The sequence below is a fragment of the Macaca mulatta genome, chromosome 17 (genome assembly GCF_049350105.2).
Source record: "Macaca mulatta isolate MMU2019108-1 chromosome 17, T2T-MMU8v2.0, whole genome shotgun sequence".
Lineage (NCBI taxonomy): Eukaryota > Metazoa > Chordata > Mammalia > Primates > Cercopithecidae > Macaca > Macaca mulatta.
Window position 1 is genome coordinate 31,752,081 of NC_133422.1, and position 19,828 is coordinate 31,771,908.

A 19,828-nucleotide genomic window follows, 5' to 3' on the forward strand; every position below is an offset into this window, starting at 1 on the left:
TACTTAGGGTCTAATGAGACTTATTAATCAAGAGTTCTATATGTAGCAAAATATCCTTCCACATTGAAGGAGAAACATAAGACATAAGTATCTTAAGACTTTTTAGACATTCCTTGATAAACAAAGCTAACAAAATTTGTTGCTTGAAGACATCTCTATAAGAAATACTAATGGGAGTCATTTAGGCTGAAATGAAAGAATACTAGGTAGTAACTGAAATTCACATGAGGAAATAAAGAGCTGAGAAAGATAACTATATGAGTAAATATAAAAGGCAGTATAAGCGTAAAGCAATTCTCATGAATGGATTGATGAAGATAGAGCATATGAAGATATGGTTTATATGACATTAACAGCACAATGGAAGAGAAAGGGAATGGAGCTACATAGGAAAAAGTTTATGTATACTGTTGTAATTAAGTTGGTATTAATATGAACTACATAGTTATAAATCAACATGTTAATTGCAATATCCAGGGCAACCACGAAGAAAACAACTCAAAAATGTAGTAAAATACATGACAAGGAAATAAAAATTGTACACTATAAAACTATTTAGCATAAATCTTACTTTATCAATGATTGTATGAAATGGAAATTTCTCTCCATTTAAAAGGAAGAAATTTGCAGAATGAATTAAAGGACATGATCCTAATATATGCTGTGTATAAGAGACATGCTTTAGACCAAGACTCAAATAGATTAAAAGTATAGAAAAAGATATAACAAGCAAATAGTAACCAAAACAATATAAATTAAGAGATGGAATCATAATACAAAATCAGAAAAAATAGACTTAAAGGAAAAAGTTTTAGTAACAACAAAGGACATTTTATAATAGTAAGAGGCTCAATCCATCAAAAAGAGAACAGAGCCCCAAAGTCCATGAATAAAGTTTTGACAGAATTGAAGGGAGAAACAATTCAGCAATAAGAGTTGAAGACTTCAATTTCCTACTTTCATTAATAGCTAGACAATTGGTTAGAAAACACTAAGAAAATGTAACACTTGAATAATACTATAAACCAACTAGATTTAACAGGTATCTACAGCATACTCCATCCAAAAACAACAGATATACAGTCTTTATAAGTGCACGTGGAACATTCTCCAGGAAAGACCATATGCTAGGCAATAAAACAACTCCCAATAAAATTTAAAAGATTTAAATAATACGAAGCATGTTCTCAACTGCAATAAAATGAAGTTAGAATAGTAAGAGAAGGAAATTTGAGAAGTTCACAAATATATGGAAATGAAACAATGTACTCTTAAATAATCAATTGGTCATAGAAGAAATCCAAGAGAAATCAGAACATACTTTGAGATGAATGAAAAAAAAACTCCACATCTCAAAACTTATGGAATGCAGCTAATGCAGTGCTTAAAGGGAAATTTATCGGTGTAAATTCTTACATTAGAAGAGAAGAAAGATCTCAATCAATAATCTAACTTTCCAACTAAAGAAACTAGAAAAAGATGAGCAAACTGAAACCAAGGCAAATAAAGCAAGGATATAATAAATGGAGTGAAAATAAATAAAATAGCAAGCAGAAAAGCAACAGAGAAATAAACCAAAAGTTATTTGAAAAGGTCAACAAAATTGATAGCTTAGCTTGATCAAGAAAAAAAAGGAAAGAACTCAAAAGTATGGTAAATAACCTAAGTAAATAACAACAACAACAACAACAAAAAACCCAAACCCTTAGATAGTCTAGTAAAGATTATGAAAAACCAACAGTTTACATTAAACTTAGTGGCAGAAGTCTTAAAGCTTTTCTCCTAAGATGAGGAACAAGACAAGGATGCCTGCTCTTGCTTTTTCTATTCGACATTGTACTGGAGGTTCTAGCCAGGACATTTAGACAAAACAAAACAAAACCAACAACAAAAAAGAAATAAAAAGCATCTAGATTGGAATGGAAAAACTGAACTATATTTTTTGCAGATAAATAATGTTGTATGTAGAAAATCTAAGGAATCCACAACAACAAAACAACAAACCTGCTGGAGCAACAATTGAGTTCACAAAAGATCTAAGATCAATGTGCAGAAAGTCAGTTATATTTAGACACACTAGCAATGAGAAGCCTGAAGATGAAATTAAGAAAGTAATTTTATTTACAATAGCATTTAAAAAAAGACTAAAACAAAAGAAATATAAGAGTACAAAACATTATTGAAAGTGATTAAGACCTAAATAAATGGATACACATTCTGTATTTACTGAATGGAAGACAGTACTGTTAAGATGACAGTACTCCACAAATTAATCTACATATTCAACTCAGTTCCTATCAGAATCCTAGCTTCTATTTTGCAGAAATTGACTTGCTGATCCTAAAATTCATTTGAAAATGCAAGGGACTCTGAAGAACCAAAATGATCTTGAAGAAGAACAATGAAGTTGCAGAGTCCACACTTTATTTCAAAACTTACTATAAAGCTCTAGTGGTTAAAATTGTTTAGTACAAGAATAAGGATAGACATGTAGATCAATGGAATAGAATTGAGAGTCCAGAAGTAAATCCATACATTTAAGGTCAATTGATTTTCCACAAGGGTACCAAGACCATTCAGTGGAAAAGAACAGTCTCTTCAGCAAGTGGTGCTGGAATAACTGGATATCCACATACAAATGAATGAAGTTAGATCTCTTCCTCACATCGTACAGAAAAATTAACCTCAAATGGAAGAAATATCTAAAGGTAAGATCCCAAACTATACTCTTAGGCAAAAACAGAGGTGTAAATTTTTCTGATATTGACTTAGTAATGATTTCTTTTTTTCCTCTCCTTTTATGTGGGACAGGAAAGCTAGAGGGGTTTAGAGTTGTCTTACTGCTTTTCCCCTATGTCAGACAAGGCCCTGATAAAGCAGTTTTTCTTTAGGGCAGGACTTCCACACAGAGAATAGAATGCCCTGGGCATATTTCAAAATGGTTGATACACCCACTCACTCTCTCTATCCACCAACTAGGGTATACTTTGAAATGGTTGCTTTTCCCTTTTCTTTGTGTAAAGAGCCTGAGGAAATTTTCTTCAGCGTTCATCATGAGAACCTGGTAGGGTTTCTGGAAGTAAAATTCGTGAAAGTATAAGGGGTCCCCAAGGCGGGACTCCAACAAGTTTTCAACTCTCAAGGTAGCCCACACTCAGCCACTGGTAGGTAATTTATTGATTAGCATTTAAGTGTTCCTACCAATTACTGGCTCCTGTGGCTTCTGCTCTCAGGTAAACTGTGATGTTCTGTAGTCACCTGTCTCTCTAGTTTTTGAGGAAGTGGTTTGCCCTGTGACCTCTATTCTCTGACAGATCTAAGAAAAGTTGTTGATTTTCAGTTTATCTTTTTTCCTGTTGTGAAGATGGGAGTGATGATTTCCAAGTTCTCTACATGTTGGAGTGGGAACTCGAAGACCTAATTAACTTCTTAAGAAATTGCCAAACTGTTTTCCAAAGTGGATCTAGCACTTTACATTCCTGGCATTGTATGAGAGTTTCAGTTTCTATCTTTGTCAACACGCCATCTTTCTAATTTTAGATATTCTAATAATTATCTAGTGGTTTCTTATTGTAGTTTGAATCTGCATTTCTCTAATAGCTACTTATGATGACCATCTTTTCACTTGCTTGTCAGTTGCAAATCTTTATTAGTGAAGTATCTGTTCACATATTTTGCCCATTTTTTTTTTTTTTGGAGATGGAGTCTCGCTCTGTCGCACAGGCTGGAGTGCAGTGGCGCGATCTCAGCTCACTGCAAGCTCCGCCTCCTGTGTTTACGCCATTCTCCTGCCTCAGCCTCCCGAGTAGCTGGGACTACAGGCGCCCGCCACCTCGCCCGGCTAGTTTTTTGTGTTTTTTAGTAGAGACGGGGTTTCACCGTGTTAGCCAGGATGATCTGGATCTCCTGACCTCGTGATCCGCCGGTCTCGGCCTCCCAAAGTGCTGGGATTACAGGCTTGAGGCACCGCGCCCGGCCATTTTGCCCATTTTTTAAAAGTTGAGTTGTTTTCTTACAATTGAAGTTTATTTTTTCTTATAATCAAAATTTTAATTGACACATAATAAATCGTACATATTTATGAGGTACAGTGTGATGTTTCAGTATATTTTACATGGTATAATGATCAAATCATGGTAAATAGCGTATCCATTGACTGAAACATTTACCATTTCTTTCCTGTAAGAACATTCCAAATCCTCTCTTCTAGCTAGAATATGAGTGTATTTTAAATGTACAACTATTTGTTTTCTCACAATCCTATAAAATGATAGCTTGAGTCAATGAAGTTTCCCCCGCAAGTCCTATCAACCTTGCTTATTTTAGTGAAATTTAATACGGTCTAGAAAACACTGAGCCCTTTGGTTATTCTCTGTAACCCACAAAGGAAACCGAACACTTGACATAAACGTCTTCACCAGAGTAAATAAGAAGAATCCCCTCCATGACATGCAAAAGAAAAGATAACTGGAGAGATCGTCTCTGCTCTGAGGTTATTATCCAGTGGTCTTTGGTTTTGGTACGTTGTCCCCCACCCCATGCCCTTCTCCCTCATCTTTAATGAGTATCTGTATGTGTGGCAGAACAGCATGTTTTTAAGTCTCTGCACTCTTGGACCAAGCTCGTTCTGTTCCCCACTCTAGGAGAATCTCAAGAGCACAGGATTCTGTTTGGGGTTGCTATGGACACACAGTTCTTATTCCAGTACTGGCTTCTTCTCAATACGAGGTAAAGACCTAGAGGTGAGGGTCTCTGAGCAAGGTAGTCCCATCCCATCCTCTGCCCTCTCTGTTGGCTGATGTTGTCCTCTCCTCCTCATCAGGAGAATTAAAATCATGTAAAGTTTTGGTGGGGGAACTAGATGGTGGTGTCTGGGGCCCACAGACAGGAAAGTTTGCTTATACCAGCTGGAGGGACCACTAATTGACATTCGTTTCCTCTCCCAGGGACCTTACAGAGTCCCTTTATCCTCGGGGTACTGGGGGACAACTAGTGGGTGTAGGGCCAACTAGCAATAACCTTGTTATTTGTCAGGAATTGGGTAAAGATTTGATCTAACAAGCTTGGTTTTGGGAATTAAAAAATGAAAAAAGGAAAAGCCATAATCCTGAAAGGCAATGGGAGAGAAAGCTGCTAATGGGATCTTGAATACATTTCTCCCTCTTAGAGAAAGTTGTACTGAAGACACAAGACCTGAGACTTATGTCATTTTAGCGGCTGAACCGACCCCAGCCTCTTGTGAGCGGCAGTGGTGCCGGAAGCAGTCTAGCCTACAGGTAAGCAGGTCCAGGGCTTACAGGGAGAAACTCCCAGAAATCCAGCTCTGCCTTGGGTTGCTCTGTTTCACGTCCAAAGGTGTGCTTGGGCCACATCTCTGGAACAGAAGGTGGTAGACTGAGAGCTTTGATATTTCTACTCCTACTGCACATGAGCTGGTATAACCCCAAAGTTATGGAATTTGCTGCTGTCTGTGACCCAGCAAATAGAAATAGAAAAGTAATTAGAAAAATAATAGATATAGAAAAAAGTTTAAACAATAAAACAAGCCTCATTCTATACCTGTTAATGTCCTTAAAAATAGGACATTTTAGGCAGTGTGATAACATGCATATACTGGTCGCTTTAATCTTTCCTATAGGGGCAGCTGGTTGCCCTAATGGTGGATGCTCTGTTCAGGATGGTGAGCTAGTGCTCAGCTCCGGAAGCCACTCCACAGAGATGGCCACTGAACGGGCTTCAGTGGTCCCATCTCAACATCTCCAGGAAGGTTTAGGAAGATTTTGGCCTCTGGAATATTAGGACTCTGTTGAGAATGAACCTTTCATGCTTGGAGCACCTAAAGTACAGAAAGCTTACAGAAGCTTATGTACTGTGCCTGCTTGCTACTGAATGTTTTGTTCAATGAATATCTGTATGTGTGGCAGATTTGATTGGAGACCTACTTTTCTTTATAACCTGGTAGCATGATTATGAAGGTGTAGCTAACCTTTACCTAACTCAAACTTCTGTGGTTTCTCCTATCTACCAAAAAGCATTTAGGAATTCTGCGTGATCACGTAATTTTAGGATAGTTTACCATTCTCACCTTCCTTAGAAGGCAATTTAGCTAGCTACTTATTCACGTCCCATGAGGGAAGTCATTCTGTGCTCCCAAGCAGCTTATCAAACTGCTATTTCACACTTCATGCAATATCTCCCTGAAAGGAGTTCAGGTAACATCTATGGATGTCTTGTGTCCTTTTTGGAGATGAGTTTCCCAAGGAACTTGCTTAGCAATCCTGGCTTGTCACCTGGATCTGAAGAGTAACTTGAGTGTCTTCCGGTTCTCTTCCTCAGTAGAAGATATCTGAAAAATCCAGTAATCATTCAATAAGGCTGCTTATGTCAGAAACTCAAATTCTTATGTTTTTGGTGTTTTGAACCTTTTCCTCTGTTAAGACTTATTAGTGTATTCTGCATAGACAACCCAGTTGTTCTTCCTGCGGAAAAGCAGCGGATACCTCTAGATGCTTTTCTTTTTGTAAAAGGCATTTTTTTCCTGAGACCGGGATGAATTTCCATGAGCCATTCAAGGACCTAAAAGCACCCACTTACAACTTGAAAGGTTCCCTTCATGGCCTTCAGACCAGGCTAATGAGATTTGATAATTTGAACTCCAGCACTGCTTTCCTCACATGCTGAAAGAATAGCACAAAATTAATGTCTATCTGTGCTTTAAGGTTTGAGCTATCAATCACAGTCCAAAATTAGTTTGTGTAGCAGAACTTTTACTTAAAGACATAAAAAGATACCATTTAATATATTGTTTCCAAAATGTGTTTTTCACACATTTCAACTGTGAGAATGAGGTTCTGTGGTCAAATAAGTTCAGAAACCTGAGCACACTCTTGGGAATCCCAGTTTTTATCAGCAGCAAAAAAAAAAAAAAAAAAAAAAAAAAAAAAGGGTGCAGTTTCTTAAACTTATTTAAACATTTGAAAAGTTAGCAAATTGTGGCAAAGAGCATTAATTCTTGAGTCTTGGGAGTTTATTACTTTGATGAGCATGTTCGTGTATTTGAAACTAAAAATATCAGTTTATATTGCCACATGCTGATTTTTATGGCATAATATATGGTGTAGAGAGCAGGTTGTCTAAAAAACCAATATTTGCAAAATGCTGAATATTCAGCATGGTTTTATGAAGTCGACAGATGTGGAGTGTATTTTGCATGTGTCTTAACTTACAGATGAGGAAATGAAGTTGTAGAGAGATTAAATTAGCCAAGCCAGTGGTTTGGGTGCTAGGAAGTCTTGATTTTGTAAAAGATAGCCATATGACTTAAAAAAATGAATCCAGACAAAAAGAAAACAAAATGATTCTACACATATAATCTACTTTAAGTTCACAAAAGGTTTTAAACATAATTTAGGCTATCCTTGACTTACCTACTTGTTTATTTCCTACCAAAGATGACCAGGAACTAGCCATTGATATAGAAACAGTCATTATTCTAACATTTTCTTTCTTTTTTCTCTGTCCTTTCACACACACACACACACACGCACACACACACCCCCTCAGAAGTACTAGTGTTGTGCCCTGAAATTGTTTTAGTTCGTGTCAAAATTCCTCTGATTCTATTTTTTTGTGTCCTGAAATACTGTCAAGATTAACATCCTGATTGCCTTCGAAAATATCTGATTTTATTTTTTGTCTGTGTTTTTTACTCTTTAGTAGAATTATGGATTCATTAACAGTGTCTACCATAACAGCATCTGACAACTATGACCATAATGGGTGAGTTGACTGATCTAAGTGGTGAAAAATACTGGGAGCATCAGTGGCAATAACAGCTTTCCGTAAGAGAGTATAAGCATCTTTAGGTAGCGTTGTTTTTGAACCTATGTAGAAAAATTAAGATCAGGTCAGAAGAGGGACACTTGGTACTCAAAGTTTGGTTGTGACTCTTAGTAATTGGCAGCCAAAACCCTTAGGAAACTATCAGAACGCCTGTGTATGAGACTCTATCAAGAACAATTCATGAGAGGAGAGAATCCTACTTGGAGAAAGAGGTGGTAGCATTGGACAGGCTGCAGAATAGCGCTTAGCAGATAGAAAAGAGTTAAGAGACCCTGTATCTGTTCCTCACCCTTCAGAGCTGGTGCCCCAAACCCAAATCCATCATCACATTGGATAGAGCCCCTGCCTGAGCTTTAGTCACTTGATCCTATTTGAGGGGAAGCAAAGATAGCTGTGACTCATGAAGAGCATGAGTCACATGGTGGAGGGACTTGAGAATTAGGGAATCAAAATGGGCAAGAACGTTGTGTGCCTTCAAATGGAACATGAATTTGAAGCAAATTTAAGTTCAAGTTGCTGTCACACATGATGATCAGGTTCAATAATAAAGAATTGTATTTAAATCTTGATTCATTAAACTTTCTTGAGAGTCCTAAACAATTTATATTCCTAACACATAGAGACTTCTTTCTGGAGAAAAATGAAGTACAAGGTGCCAAATAACAGATTTACATGAGAATTTTTTAGGGACAACACACTGTAATTTGTAACACAGCCATAGCCAATTTGAACCAAAAAAAAAAAAAAAAAAAGTAGTGTATGAATTTACGTTGTTTCTTACTGTCTGCCTTTAATCCTTTGCACTAATCCCAATGAATTAACATCAGAAATCTGTACTGGAGCTAACAATGAGAGGTGATATCATAATATATATTGGAGATGGGAGGAATTCAGGTTCGTGAAAATCAGTCTCAGAATTATTCTTGGGAAAATAGTGTTCTGGACACTGATTCTAAAATTCTTTCTAAAAAGTTAGGTGTTAAGTGAGCTAAGTCATATTTACGATATCTTTCAGATTCAAGGAATTTTGTTGTTCAAATACATTAGTCATATCTCCACTCCATGTGGCAAATCTGTAATATGTTTTTACATTTGGTGTTTAGAGTAAAATACAGAAACCTTACATAGAACTTTATAATAAGCTTCATGTATTCAGATATAATTGGTACTTTGATGACTAATGCTCTTTGTGTTATACTCAGAAAGTACTTTCCTAAGATTACAAATATATTCCCAAAAATATTTTTTATATTTGAATTAATTTTCTACGTTTAAATAAAACAAGTGCTGCTGTTGTTACTTTAACATCTCCCCACATTAGTGTTATATTCTATACACTTCATGCAATGCCAGCTTAACAATACCTGTAATATGGCCCAAGGATGCTACAAAAGGAAATGCTGGTCTGTATATCAAAAGACTTTCCTGGCTGAACACGGTGGCTGATGCCCGTAGTCCCAGCACTTTGGGAGGCCAGGGTGGGTGTATCATGAGGTCAGGAGTTCAAGACCAGCTTGGCCAGCGTGGTGAAACCCCATCTCTATGAAAACTACAAAAATTAACCAGGCATGTTGGTGCGTGCCTTTAGTCCCTGCTACTTGTGAGGCTGAGGCAAGAGAATTGCTTGAACCTGGGAGGCAGAGATTGCAGTGAGCTGAGAGCGCAGCACTGCCCTCCAACCTGGGCAACAGAGCAAGACTCTGTCAAAAAAATAAAAATAAAAAAAGCAAAAGAAAAGTAATTGGAATCAGTTTGAACTGAAAATGTTAAGTCTAGGAAGTTACATGTTGTCTTACTATGTACGTTTTAAGTTCTTTGGCACTGTGCTGTGTGTGAACTGAGAGTATCTTCTAGTAGGCTGTCCGTTGCAACATGTGATATAAAGGAACACAATTATACATGTATATATGCATCTACAAACACACACATCCATGCATTCATACACACAAAAGAGAAAGAGATTTGGGCTATTCCCTGTCAGGAGCAACCGTGGGAACAAGGAGTTCCCTTGAAATTATTTCTAGAGGACTCTCTAGATGAGCTTTGTATGGAATATTCTTTTGTTTTTTTGGATGGAGATAGGAAAATAGGGAAGAACTCATAGAAGGAGGCTTTTTATGTTAGTGTTTGTCACCTTTGCTTTCTGTGCGAGTGTGGACCAAGGGAGAAGCGAATCCTGCTTGGAGTGAGAAGGAGATAGGAGGGGACAAAGAGCAGAGAAACCCCAGCAAAAAAAAAAAAAAAAAAAAAGAACAGAGCTAATAACCCTGGAAGTATTTCACACCCTCCAGAGCTCTGCCATAGCGTGAGGCTGACTCCCTTGGCCCATACCCACCATCAAGGGATGAAGCCCTTGTTTGAAGCCTGCGGCTACTTGGCAATAACTTTTGGGCAGGAAAGACAAGTAGGATGGGTGCCAATTGAGGAGGTGATTGGAGGTGATAGAGAAGGAGGAACTCAGATGGGATGATAAGAAGGGGGACTTACAGACTAAAGTTGAACTGGAATTAAATGCCCTCTAAAAATGCTGTTATACATTGAGGTGTAGATACAGTTACTTAGTCTGAATAGATCGATATATTCACAGCTTAAGATATGCACTGTTGGCATATTAAACCTCATTTCTAATAAAAAAATAAATGCCATCTCAGGTCAATGTAGTGATATACATACTTGTGAATAATCAAAGTGTAACTGGGAAATAACTCATAGACTAACTGTAGCTACTTGTTGCAAAATGTTAGAATGACGCATTATATCTCGCTCTGACCATATTTGTCCTGTAGTCCCTATCCGAATGACCTGGCGGGAGTCATTATTGATCGACCCACCGATGACAGGTGAGTTATAAAAGATGTACACATGGCCAGCAGCAGCGGTTCCCACCTGGAATCTGAGCACTTTGGGAGGCCAAGGCGGGCAGATACCTTGAGGTCAGGAGTTCGAGACCAGGCTGGCAAACATGGTGAAACCCTGTCTCTACTAAAAATACAACAGTTAAGGCCGGGCGCGGTGGCTCACGCCTGTAATCCCAGCACTTTGGGAGGCCGAGGTGGGCGGATCACGAGGTCAGGAGATCGAGATCATCCTGGCTAACACGGTGAAACCCCGTCTCTACTAAAAATACAAAAAACTAGCCGGGCGTGGTGGCAGCGCCTGTAGTCCCAGCTACTCAGGAGGCTGAGGCAGGAGAATGGCGTGAACCCGGGAGGCGGAGCTTGAAGTGAGCTGAGATCACGCCACTGCACTCCAGCCTGGGCGACAGAGCGAGACTCCGTCTCAAAAAAAAAAAAAAAAAATACAACAGTTAGCCAGGCGTGGTGGCAGGCGCCTCTAATCCCAGCTACTCGGGAGGGTGAGGCAGGAGAATTCCTTGTACCTGAGAGGTGAACATTGCAGTGAGCCGAGACCATGCCACTGCATTCCAGCCTGGGCAGCAGGAGCGAAACTCTCTCTCAAAAACAAGAAAAAGATGTACACACAAACACACATACAAATTGGTGACAGAGAAGGAGGCTGAGATTACTGGGATTCACTCTCAGGAGTGTTGACAGTTATACAGCCTTATCTTTGATATCGTTTCTTTATCATCTCACTGTATCACACATAGGTAAATTACATATTTTTTACAGTTGTTCAGAAAGAAAGAGGAACAGACTATAGAGAGAGGCTTCCGTCTGTTACTTTCTTCTTATACTTAGTAACAGTCAAATGCCTTGCATACTTAGATTTTCCGTGTATGAGACATACTGGAGTGGACCATGGGAATAGAGACTCCTCTTTAGAGCAAGGAGAAGGTACGAGTACTTGGGGAACTGTGAAGCCCTCAGCAGAAAGGAACAAATCTAAGAGCCTTGGAAGTGTTCTCCACCCTCGAGAACTCTGGCACCATGGAGGCTGCTGCTCCAAACCTCATGTCACCATTATATTGGATTGTGCTCCTGTGTCAGACCTCTAGTGACTTGACTCTCTTTGTGGGGCTGGGAAGACAGCCATGCTGGTTGAAAATAAGGAGGTAATGGAGGGCCTTTGAAACAGGACATTCAATGAAATAAGGGGGCTGACTATGCCCAAACAAAAGTTGAGTTTGAAATAACTGCCACCACAAAGGCTGACACGCATTGGGACTGAGGTCATAATAAGGAAGTTTATTTACTTCTGGAGCATTACTATTTCCCCCAGCCTAAGATGTTGGTTGCCATCGTAAATATCCTGCTTTCTAATAAAAGAAAATGATATTTTAGAACCAAATAGTGTGATACACGTGCATAGTCAGAACTTTACTGGTTTATGTGCAGAGTAATGAAAGCTAGTTTCTCCAGATAGTAAATTTCAAATTGTGTCCCCTGTCTGACTGTATTCTTTTATCATCCTCTAGTCCACCCACTAATGAATTGACAACAGCAAACCCAGAGGCACGTATCAATGAAAGGTGAGTTATATTTAGATAAATGAAGACACACGTATGCATAACTGTGCTTAGAAGTAGTCACACACCCAGGCACATAAAGAAATGTATGCATCCATCCATCCCCACTTCTCCCAACACACCTCCACTAACAAACCCATGCACACAATGGAAACATATAATAAGGAGACAGAGGGATGGACATTTGTGGAGTTTATTCTGAGAAGCCTGCATGGCCAGAGAGAGTGTTTTTAAACAGGGTCTACAATTCTTCTCATGGTAGCCTTTGTAGGTAGCATTGCATCCTTTTCTAATAGAGTGGTATAAAAAAGGGCTGGTCCTAGGAGAGTTGCTGATTCTTGTTAGTGTATTTGTCACGCTTAGTTCCTAGTAAGCACCTTCTTAAAGGACTCAGATTTCCGGAGTTTGAGAGCCTACCAGAGTGACACAAGGGAGGAGAGAATCCTATTTGCAACATAGAGGAGATAGCCACTGACAAGGAGCAGTGAAGCCCTGGGGAAAGAATGGAGCTAATGGAACATGGACTTGTCCCTCACACTCCTGAGCTCTGTCAACATATGAGGTTGGTGCTAAAACACAAACACAAGCACGCCACCTCATTGGATGCTGCTCTTCCTCAGGCCCGCAGCTACTTGCCTGTATCTCATGGACGGGAAACACTAGCATGATGGCTGAAAGGAAAGACGTGATGGAGAGATCCAGGAAGTGGGCCATAGATGGGATTAGAGGGGTGACTGCCTACACAGTGGAGCTGAATTTAAAAAGAAATTCACCCACAAAAGGCTGTCATGCATTGATCAGCTCTGGTGGTAGAGAGTTTTGGTTAACTCTTGAGTCAGTGAGTCTTGGATAGGTGTAAAATGTGTGCCGCACTCTTAGAAAGTATAATGTGTAGGGTAAATGGCATGGCAGATTCCAAAGAACCAAATACACACATGAATTCTGTAGGGTAGAGCAGCTTACAGGTTGAAAAGTAATTGTAGCCAGGCATGTTGGCTCACACGTGTGGTCCCAGCGCTTTGGGAGGGCAAGTCAGGTGGATCACGAGGTCAGGAGTTCAAGACTAGCCTGGCCAATGTCGTGAAACTGCCGTCTTTACTAAAAATACAAAAATTAGCTAGGCACGGCGGTGTGTGCCTTTAGTTCCTGCTACTCGGGAAGCTGAGGCAGGAGAATTACTTGAACCCGGGAAGCTGAGATTGCAGTGAGCCGAGATCGCACCACTGTACTCTAGCCTGGGCATCAGAGTGAGACTCTGTCGCCGAAAAAAAAAAAAAAAGCAAAAGAAAAGTAATTGGAACTAGTTTGAACTGAAAAAGTTAAGTCTAGGAGGTTACAAGTTGTGTTACTATGTACGTTTTAAGTTCTTTGGCACTGCACTGTGTGTGAACTGAGAGTATCTTCTAGTAGGCTGTCCATTGCAATGTGACATAAAGGAATACAATTATACATGTATTTATGCATCTACAAACACACACATCCATGCATTCATACACATAAGAGAGAAGGAGATTTGGGCTATTCACTGTCAGGACCACCCATGGGGACAAGGAATTCCCTTGAAACTATTTCTAGAGTCATCTCAGGATGAGCTTTGTACGGAATATTCTTTTGCTTTCGGGATGGAGGTAGGAAAATGGGGAAGAACTCATAGAGGGCGGCTTATTATGTGAGTGTTTGTCACCTTTCCTTTCTGTGGGAATGAGACTGTACTCGTCGTGTGGACCAAGGGTAAGGGAATCCTGCTTGGAGCGAGAAGGAGATAGGAGGGGACAAAGAGCAGAGAAACCCCAGCAAAAAAAAAACAACAGAGCTAATAACCCTGGAAGTATTTCACACCCTCCAGAGCTCTGCCATAGTGTGAGGCTGACTCCCTTAGCCCATACCCACCATCACATGGGATGAAGCCCTTGCTTGAGGCCTGCAGCTACTTGGTGGTAACTCTTGGGCAGGAAAGACAACTAGGATGGGTGCAAATTGAGGAGGTGATTGGAGGTGATAGAGAAGGAGGAACTCAGATGGGATGATAAGAAGGGGGACTTACAAACTGAAGTTGAATTGGAATTAAATGCCCTCCAAAAATGCTGTTATACATTGAGGTATAGATACAGTTACTTAGTCTGGATGGATCGATATGTTCACAGCCTAAGATACGTACTGTTGGCATATTAAACCTCATTTCTAATAAAAAACCAAATGCCATCTCAGGTCAATTTAGTGATATACATACGTGTGAATAATCAAATTGCAAGTCAGGAATAACTCATAGACTAACTGTAGCTATTTGTTGCAAAACGTTAGAATGACGCATTGTGTCTGACTCTGACCATATTTGTCCTGTAGTCCCTATCCGAATGACCTGGCAGGAGTCATTATTGATCGACCCACTGATGACAGGTGAGTTATAAAAGATGTACACATGGCCAGGAGCAGTGGTTGCCTCCTGGAATCTGAGCACTTGGGGAGGCCAAGGCGGACAGATACCCTGAGGTCAGGAGTTCGCAAACCTGGTGAAACCCCGTCTCTACTAAAAATAAAACAGTTATCCAGGCGTGGTGGCAGTCACCTCTAATCCGAGCTACTCGGGAGGGTGAGGCAGGAGAATTGCTTGTACCTGGAAGGTGCATGTTGCAGTGAGCTGAGACCATGCCACTGTATTCCAGCCTGGGCAGCAGGAGCGAAACTCTCTCTCAAAAACAAGAAAAAGATGTACACACAAGCACACATACAAATTGGTGACAGAGAAGGAGGCTGAGATTACTGTGATTCGCTCTCAGGAGTGTTGACCATAATACAGTGTATGTTTGAACAGACGACCGTTTCTTTCTCGTATCACTATCACGTAAATGTCACTTCCATATTTTTACAGTTGTTTAGAAGGAAAGAGAAACAGACTATAGAGAGAGGCTTCTGTCTGTTTCTGTCTTCTCATCCTTAGTAACAGTCAAATGCGTTGGAAACTCAGATTTTCTGTGTATGAGACATACTGGAGTGGGCCGTGGGAATAGAGACACCCATTTGGATCAAGGAGAAGGTACAAGTACTTGGGGAACTGTGAAGCCCTCAGCAGAAAGGAACCAAGCTAAGAGCCTTGGAGGTGTTCTCCACCCTCCAGAACTGTGGCACCACGGAGGCTGGTGCTCCAAACCTCATATCACCATCGTATTGGATTGTGCCCCTGTGTCAGACCTGTAGTGACTTGACTCTTTTTGTGGGGCTGGGAAGACACCCATGCTGGTTGAAAGTAAGGAGGTAATGGAGGGCCTTTGAAACGGGACATTCAGTGAAATAAGAGGGCTGACGAGCTCCAAACACAGGTTGAGTTTGAAATAACTGCCACCACAAAGGCTGACACACACTGGGATTCAGGTCATAATAAAGAAGTTTATTTAAACCTGGAAGGATTACTGTTTTCCCCAGCCTAAGATGTTGGTTGCCATCGTATAACTCCTCCTTTCTAATTAAAAAAAGTGACATTTCAGAACCAAATAGTGCTATACATATGCATAGTCAGAACTTCACTGGTTTATGTGCAGAGTAATGAAAGCTAGTTTCTCCAAAAAAGTAAATTTCAAATTGTGTCTCCTCTCTGACTGTATTCTTTTATCATCCTCTAGTCCACCCACTAATGAACTGACAACAGCAAACCCAGAGGCACATATCAATGAAAGGTGAGTTATATTTAGATAAATAAAGACACACATATGCATAACTGTGCCTAGAAGTAGTCACACACCCAGACACTTAAACAAAATATATCCATCCATCCATCCATCCATACATCCATCCATCCCCACTTCTCTGAACACACGTCCACTTACAAACCCACGCACACAATGGAAACATACAATAAGGAGACAGATGAACGGACATTTGTGGAGTTTATTCTGAGAAGCCTGCATGGCCACAGAGAGTGGTTTTTAACAGGGTCTGCAATTCGTCTCATGGTAGCCTTTGTAGGTAACATTGCATCATTTCCTAATGCAGTTGGATACAAAGGAGCCAGTCCTAGGAGAGCTGCTGCTTCTTGTTAGGGTATTTGTCACCTAGTAAGTTCCTAGTAAGCAGTTTCTTAAAGGACTCAGATTTCCTGAGTTTGAGAATCTACCAGATTGACACAAGGGAGGAAAGAATCATATTTGCAACATGGAGGAGATAGCAGCTGACAAGGAGCAGTTAAACCCTGGGCAAAGAATGGAGCTAAGGGAACATGGACTTGTCCCTCAGACTCCAGAGTTCTGTCAACATATGAGGTTGGTGCTATAACAAACAGGAGCATGCCATCTCACTGGATGCTGCTCTTCCTTAGGGCCGCAGGTACTTACTTGCCTGTGTCTTATGGATGGGAAAGACCAGCTTGATGGGTGAAAGAAAGACATGATGGAGAGATCTAGGAAGCGGGCCATAGATGGGATTAGAAGAATGACTGCCTACACAGTGGAGATGAATTTAAAAGAAATTCACCCACAAATGGCTGTCAGGCATTGTTCAGTTCCAGTGGTGGACAGTTTAGGTTAACACTTGAGTCAGTGAGTCTTGGATAGGTGTAAAATGTGCCGCAATCGTAGAAAGTATGATGTGTAGGCTAAATGGCATGGCAGATTAGAAAGAACCAAATACACGCATGAATTCTGTAGGGTAGAGCAGTTTACAGGTTGAAAAGTAGTTGGAAGGCTGGGTGCATTGGCTCACACCTGTGGTCCCAGCACTTTGGGAGGGCAAGTCAAGTGGATCACGAGGTCAGGAGTTCAAGACCAGCCTTACCAACATGATGAAATCCTGTCTTTACTAAAAATACAAAAATTAGCCAGGTGTGGGTTGTGCGCCTGTAGTTCCTGCTACTCGGGATGGTGAGGCAGGAGAATGACTTGAACCCAGAAGGCAGAGATTTTAGTGAGCCAAGATCATGCCACTGGACTCCAGTCTGAGTGACAGAGTGAGACTTTGTCTCAATTTAAAAAAAAAAAAAAGAAAAAAAGAAAAAAAAATAATGGGAACTAGTTTGAACTGAAAATGTTAAGTCTAGGAAGTTACATGTTGTCTTACTATGTACGTTTTTTTTTTTTTTTTTTTTTTTTTTTTTGAGACGGAGTCTCGCTCTGTCACCCAGGCTGGAGTGCAGTGGCCAGATCTCAGCTCACTGCAAGCTCCGCCTCCCGGGTTTACGCCATTCTCCGGCCTCAGCCTCCCGAGTAGCTGGGACTACAGGCGCCCGCCACCTCGCCCGGCTAGTTTTTTGTATTTCTTAATAGAGACGGGGTTTCACCGTGTTAGCCAGGATGGTCTCGATCTCCTGACCTCGTGATCCGCCCGTCTCGGCCTCCCAAAGTGCTGGGATTACAGGCTTGAGCCACCGCGCCCGGCCTACTATGTACGTTTTAAGTCCTTTGGCACTGTGCTGTGTGTGAACTGAGAGTATCTTTTAGTAGGCTGTCCATTGTAATATGTGATATAAAGGAGGACAATTATACATGTATATATGCATATTCAAACACACACATCCATGCATTCATACACACGAGAGAGAGAGATTTGGGCTATTCACTGTCAGGAGCATCCATGGGAACAAGGTGTTCCCTTGAAACTATTTCCAGAGTCCTCTCAGGATGAGCTTTGTACAGAATATTCTTTTGCTTTTTGGATGGAGGTAGGAAAATAGGGAGGAACTCATAGAGGGAGGCTTTTTATGTTAGGGTTTGTCACCTTTCCTTTCTGTGGGAATGAGACTGTATTCATAGAGTGGACCAAGGGAGAAGCGAATCCTGCTTCGAACGAGAAGGAGATAGGAGGGGACAAAGAGCAGAGAAACCATTATAAAAAAAAGAGCAGCGTTCTTTTTTTGGAAGTATTTTATGCCCTCCAGAGCTCTGCCATAATGTGGGGCTGGCTCCCTTGGCCCATACCCACCATCACATGGAATGAAGCCCTTGCTTGAGGCCTGCAGCTACTTGGTGCTAACTCTTGGGCAGGAAAGACAACTAGGATGGGTGAAAACTGAGGAGGTGATTGGAGGTGATAGAGAAGGAGGAACTCAGATGAAATTATAAGAAGGGGACTTAAAAACTAAAGTTGAACTGGAGTTAGCTCCCCTCAAAAAAGGTTGTTACACATTGAGGTGAAGATGCAGTTGCTTAATCTGGATGCATCTCTATGTTCCCAGCCTAAGATATTCACTGTTGGCACATAAAACCTCATTTTCACTAAGAAAAAATTTCATCCCAGTTCAATTTACAGGTATACATACATATATATATATTTTTAAAGTGTATGCAAGGAATCACTCATCGAGTTAGTGTAGCTATTTGATGCAAAACATTAGAATTCTGCGTCGTGTCTGATTCTGATCATATTTGTCCCGTAGTCCCCATCCTGATGACCTGGTGGAAGTCATCATCGATACAGACACTGATGACATGTGAGTTATAAAGGATGTTCACACTAACATAGAGATACAAACAAAACAGTGACCGAGGAAGGTATTATGATTAGTGGGATTTGCTCTCAGGAGTGTCCATGGCAATACAGAATGTCTTGGACACAGTTCATCTTCTCACTGTAGCACCTATAGTTAAACATCTACATTTTTACAGTTGTTTTGGAGAAAAGAGGAATAGTGTATAGAGAGAAGCTTCCGTCTGTTACTGGCTTTTCACCATTTGTTACTAGGAGCCAAATGCCTTGGAAACTCAGATTTTCTGTGTATGAGAAATACTAGAGTGGGCTGAGGGAAGAGAAAATCCTATTTGGAGCAAGGAAAAGGTAGGAGTACTTGGGGAACTGTGAAGTCCTCAGCAGAAAGGAACAGAGCTAAGAGCCTTGGAGGTGTTCTCCAGCCTCCAGAACTCTGCCACCATGGAGGCTGGTGCTCCAGACCTTATATCACCATCGTATTGGGTTGTGCCCCTGTGAAAGACCTCTAGTTACTTGATGCGTTTTGTGGGGCTGGGGAGTTGCCCATGCTGGTTGAAAGTAAGGAGGTAATGGAGGGTTTTTTGAAGCAGGACATTCAATGGATTAGGAGGGATGACTATCTAAAAATTGGAGTTGAGTTTGAAATAACTGCCGCCACAAAGGCTGTCACATGTTGGGATGAGGTTGTAATTAAAAGGTTTACTTGAATCTGGAAGCATTACTATTTTCTCCATCCTAAGATGGTGGTAGCCATCATATAAATCCTGATTTGTGATAAAAAATGATGTTTCAGATCCAAATAGTGCTATACACATGAATAGTCAGAAATTAACCAGTATATGTTTAGAGTAATGAAAGCTAGTTTTTCCCGAAAAGTAAATTTCAAATTATGTCATCTGTCTGACTGTATTCTTTTATCATCCTCTAGTCCCCACACAAGGGAACTGACAGGAGGAACCAAGGAGGCTTGTATCTATGAAAGGTGAGTTATAAATAGATAAATAAAGACACATGTATGCATAAGTGTGCATAGAAGTATATATATACACACACAGGCACATAAACAAATCTATTTACCCATCCATCTATACACATTTCTCTCAACACACGTGCGCAGACCAACCCACGCACACAATTGAATCATAA

At 40.5% G+C, this 19,828-nt stretch overlaps 1 protein-coding gene across 1 annotated transcript; it reads left to right on the forward strand.

The window, feature by feature from the left end:
* Positions 1 to 4,591: 4,591 nt before the first annotated feature.
* Positions 4,592 to 19,817, forward strand: LOC694255 (uncharacterized). The gene is made up of 9 exons (XM_028837186.2): positions 4,592 to 4,728; positions 5,168 to 5,276; positions 7,717 to 7,779; positions 10,629 to 10,682; positions 12,221 to 12,274; positions 14,615 to 14,668; positions 15,889 to 15,942; positions 18,633 to 18,686; positions 19,611 to 19,817. The coding sequence occupies exons 3-9, from the start codon at positions 7,724 to 7,726 to the stop codon at positions 19,666 to 19,668; spliced, it is 384 nt and encodes a 127-aa protein (XP_028693019.2). The 5' UTR covers positions 4,592 to 4,728; positions 5,168 to 5,276; positions 7,717 to 7,723; the 3' UTR covers positions 19,669 to 19,817.
* Positions 19,818 to 19,828: the final 11 nt, after the last annotated feature.

Excerpts from the sequence above, each read along its gene's own strand:
- LOC694255 (XM_028837186.2), top strand. The coding sequence starts at position 7,724 with ATGGATTCATTAACAGTGTCTACCATAACAGCATCTGACAACTATGAC. Across the intron at positions 12,275-14,614 it reads GAGGCACGTATCAATGAAAG|TCCCTATCCGAATGACCTGG; the intron begins GTGAGTTATATT and ends TTTGTCCTGTAG. Across the intron at positions 14,669-15,888 it reads GATCGACCCACTGATGACAG|TCCACCCACTAATGAACTGA; the intron begins GTGAGTTATAAA and ends ATCATCCTCTAG.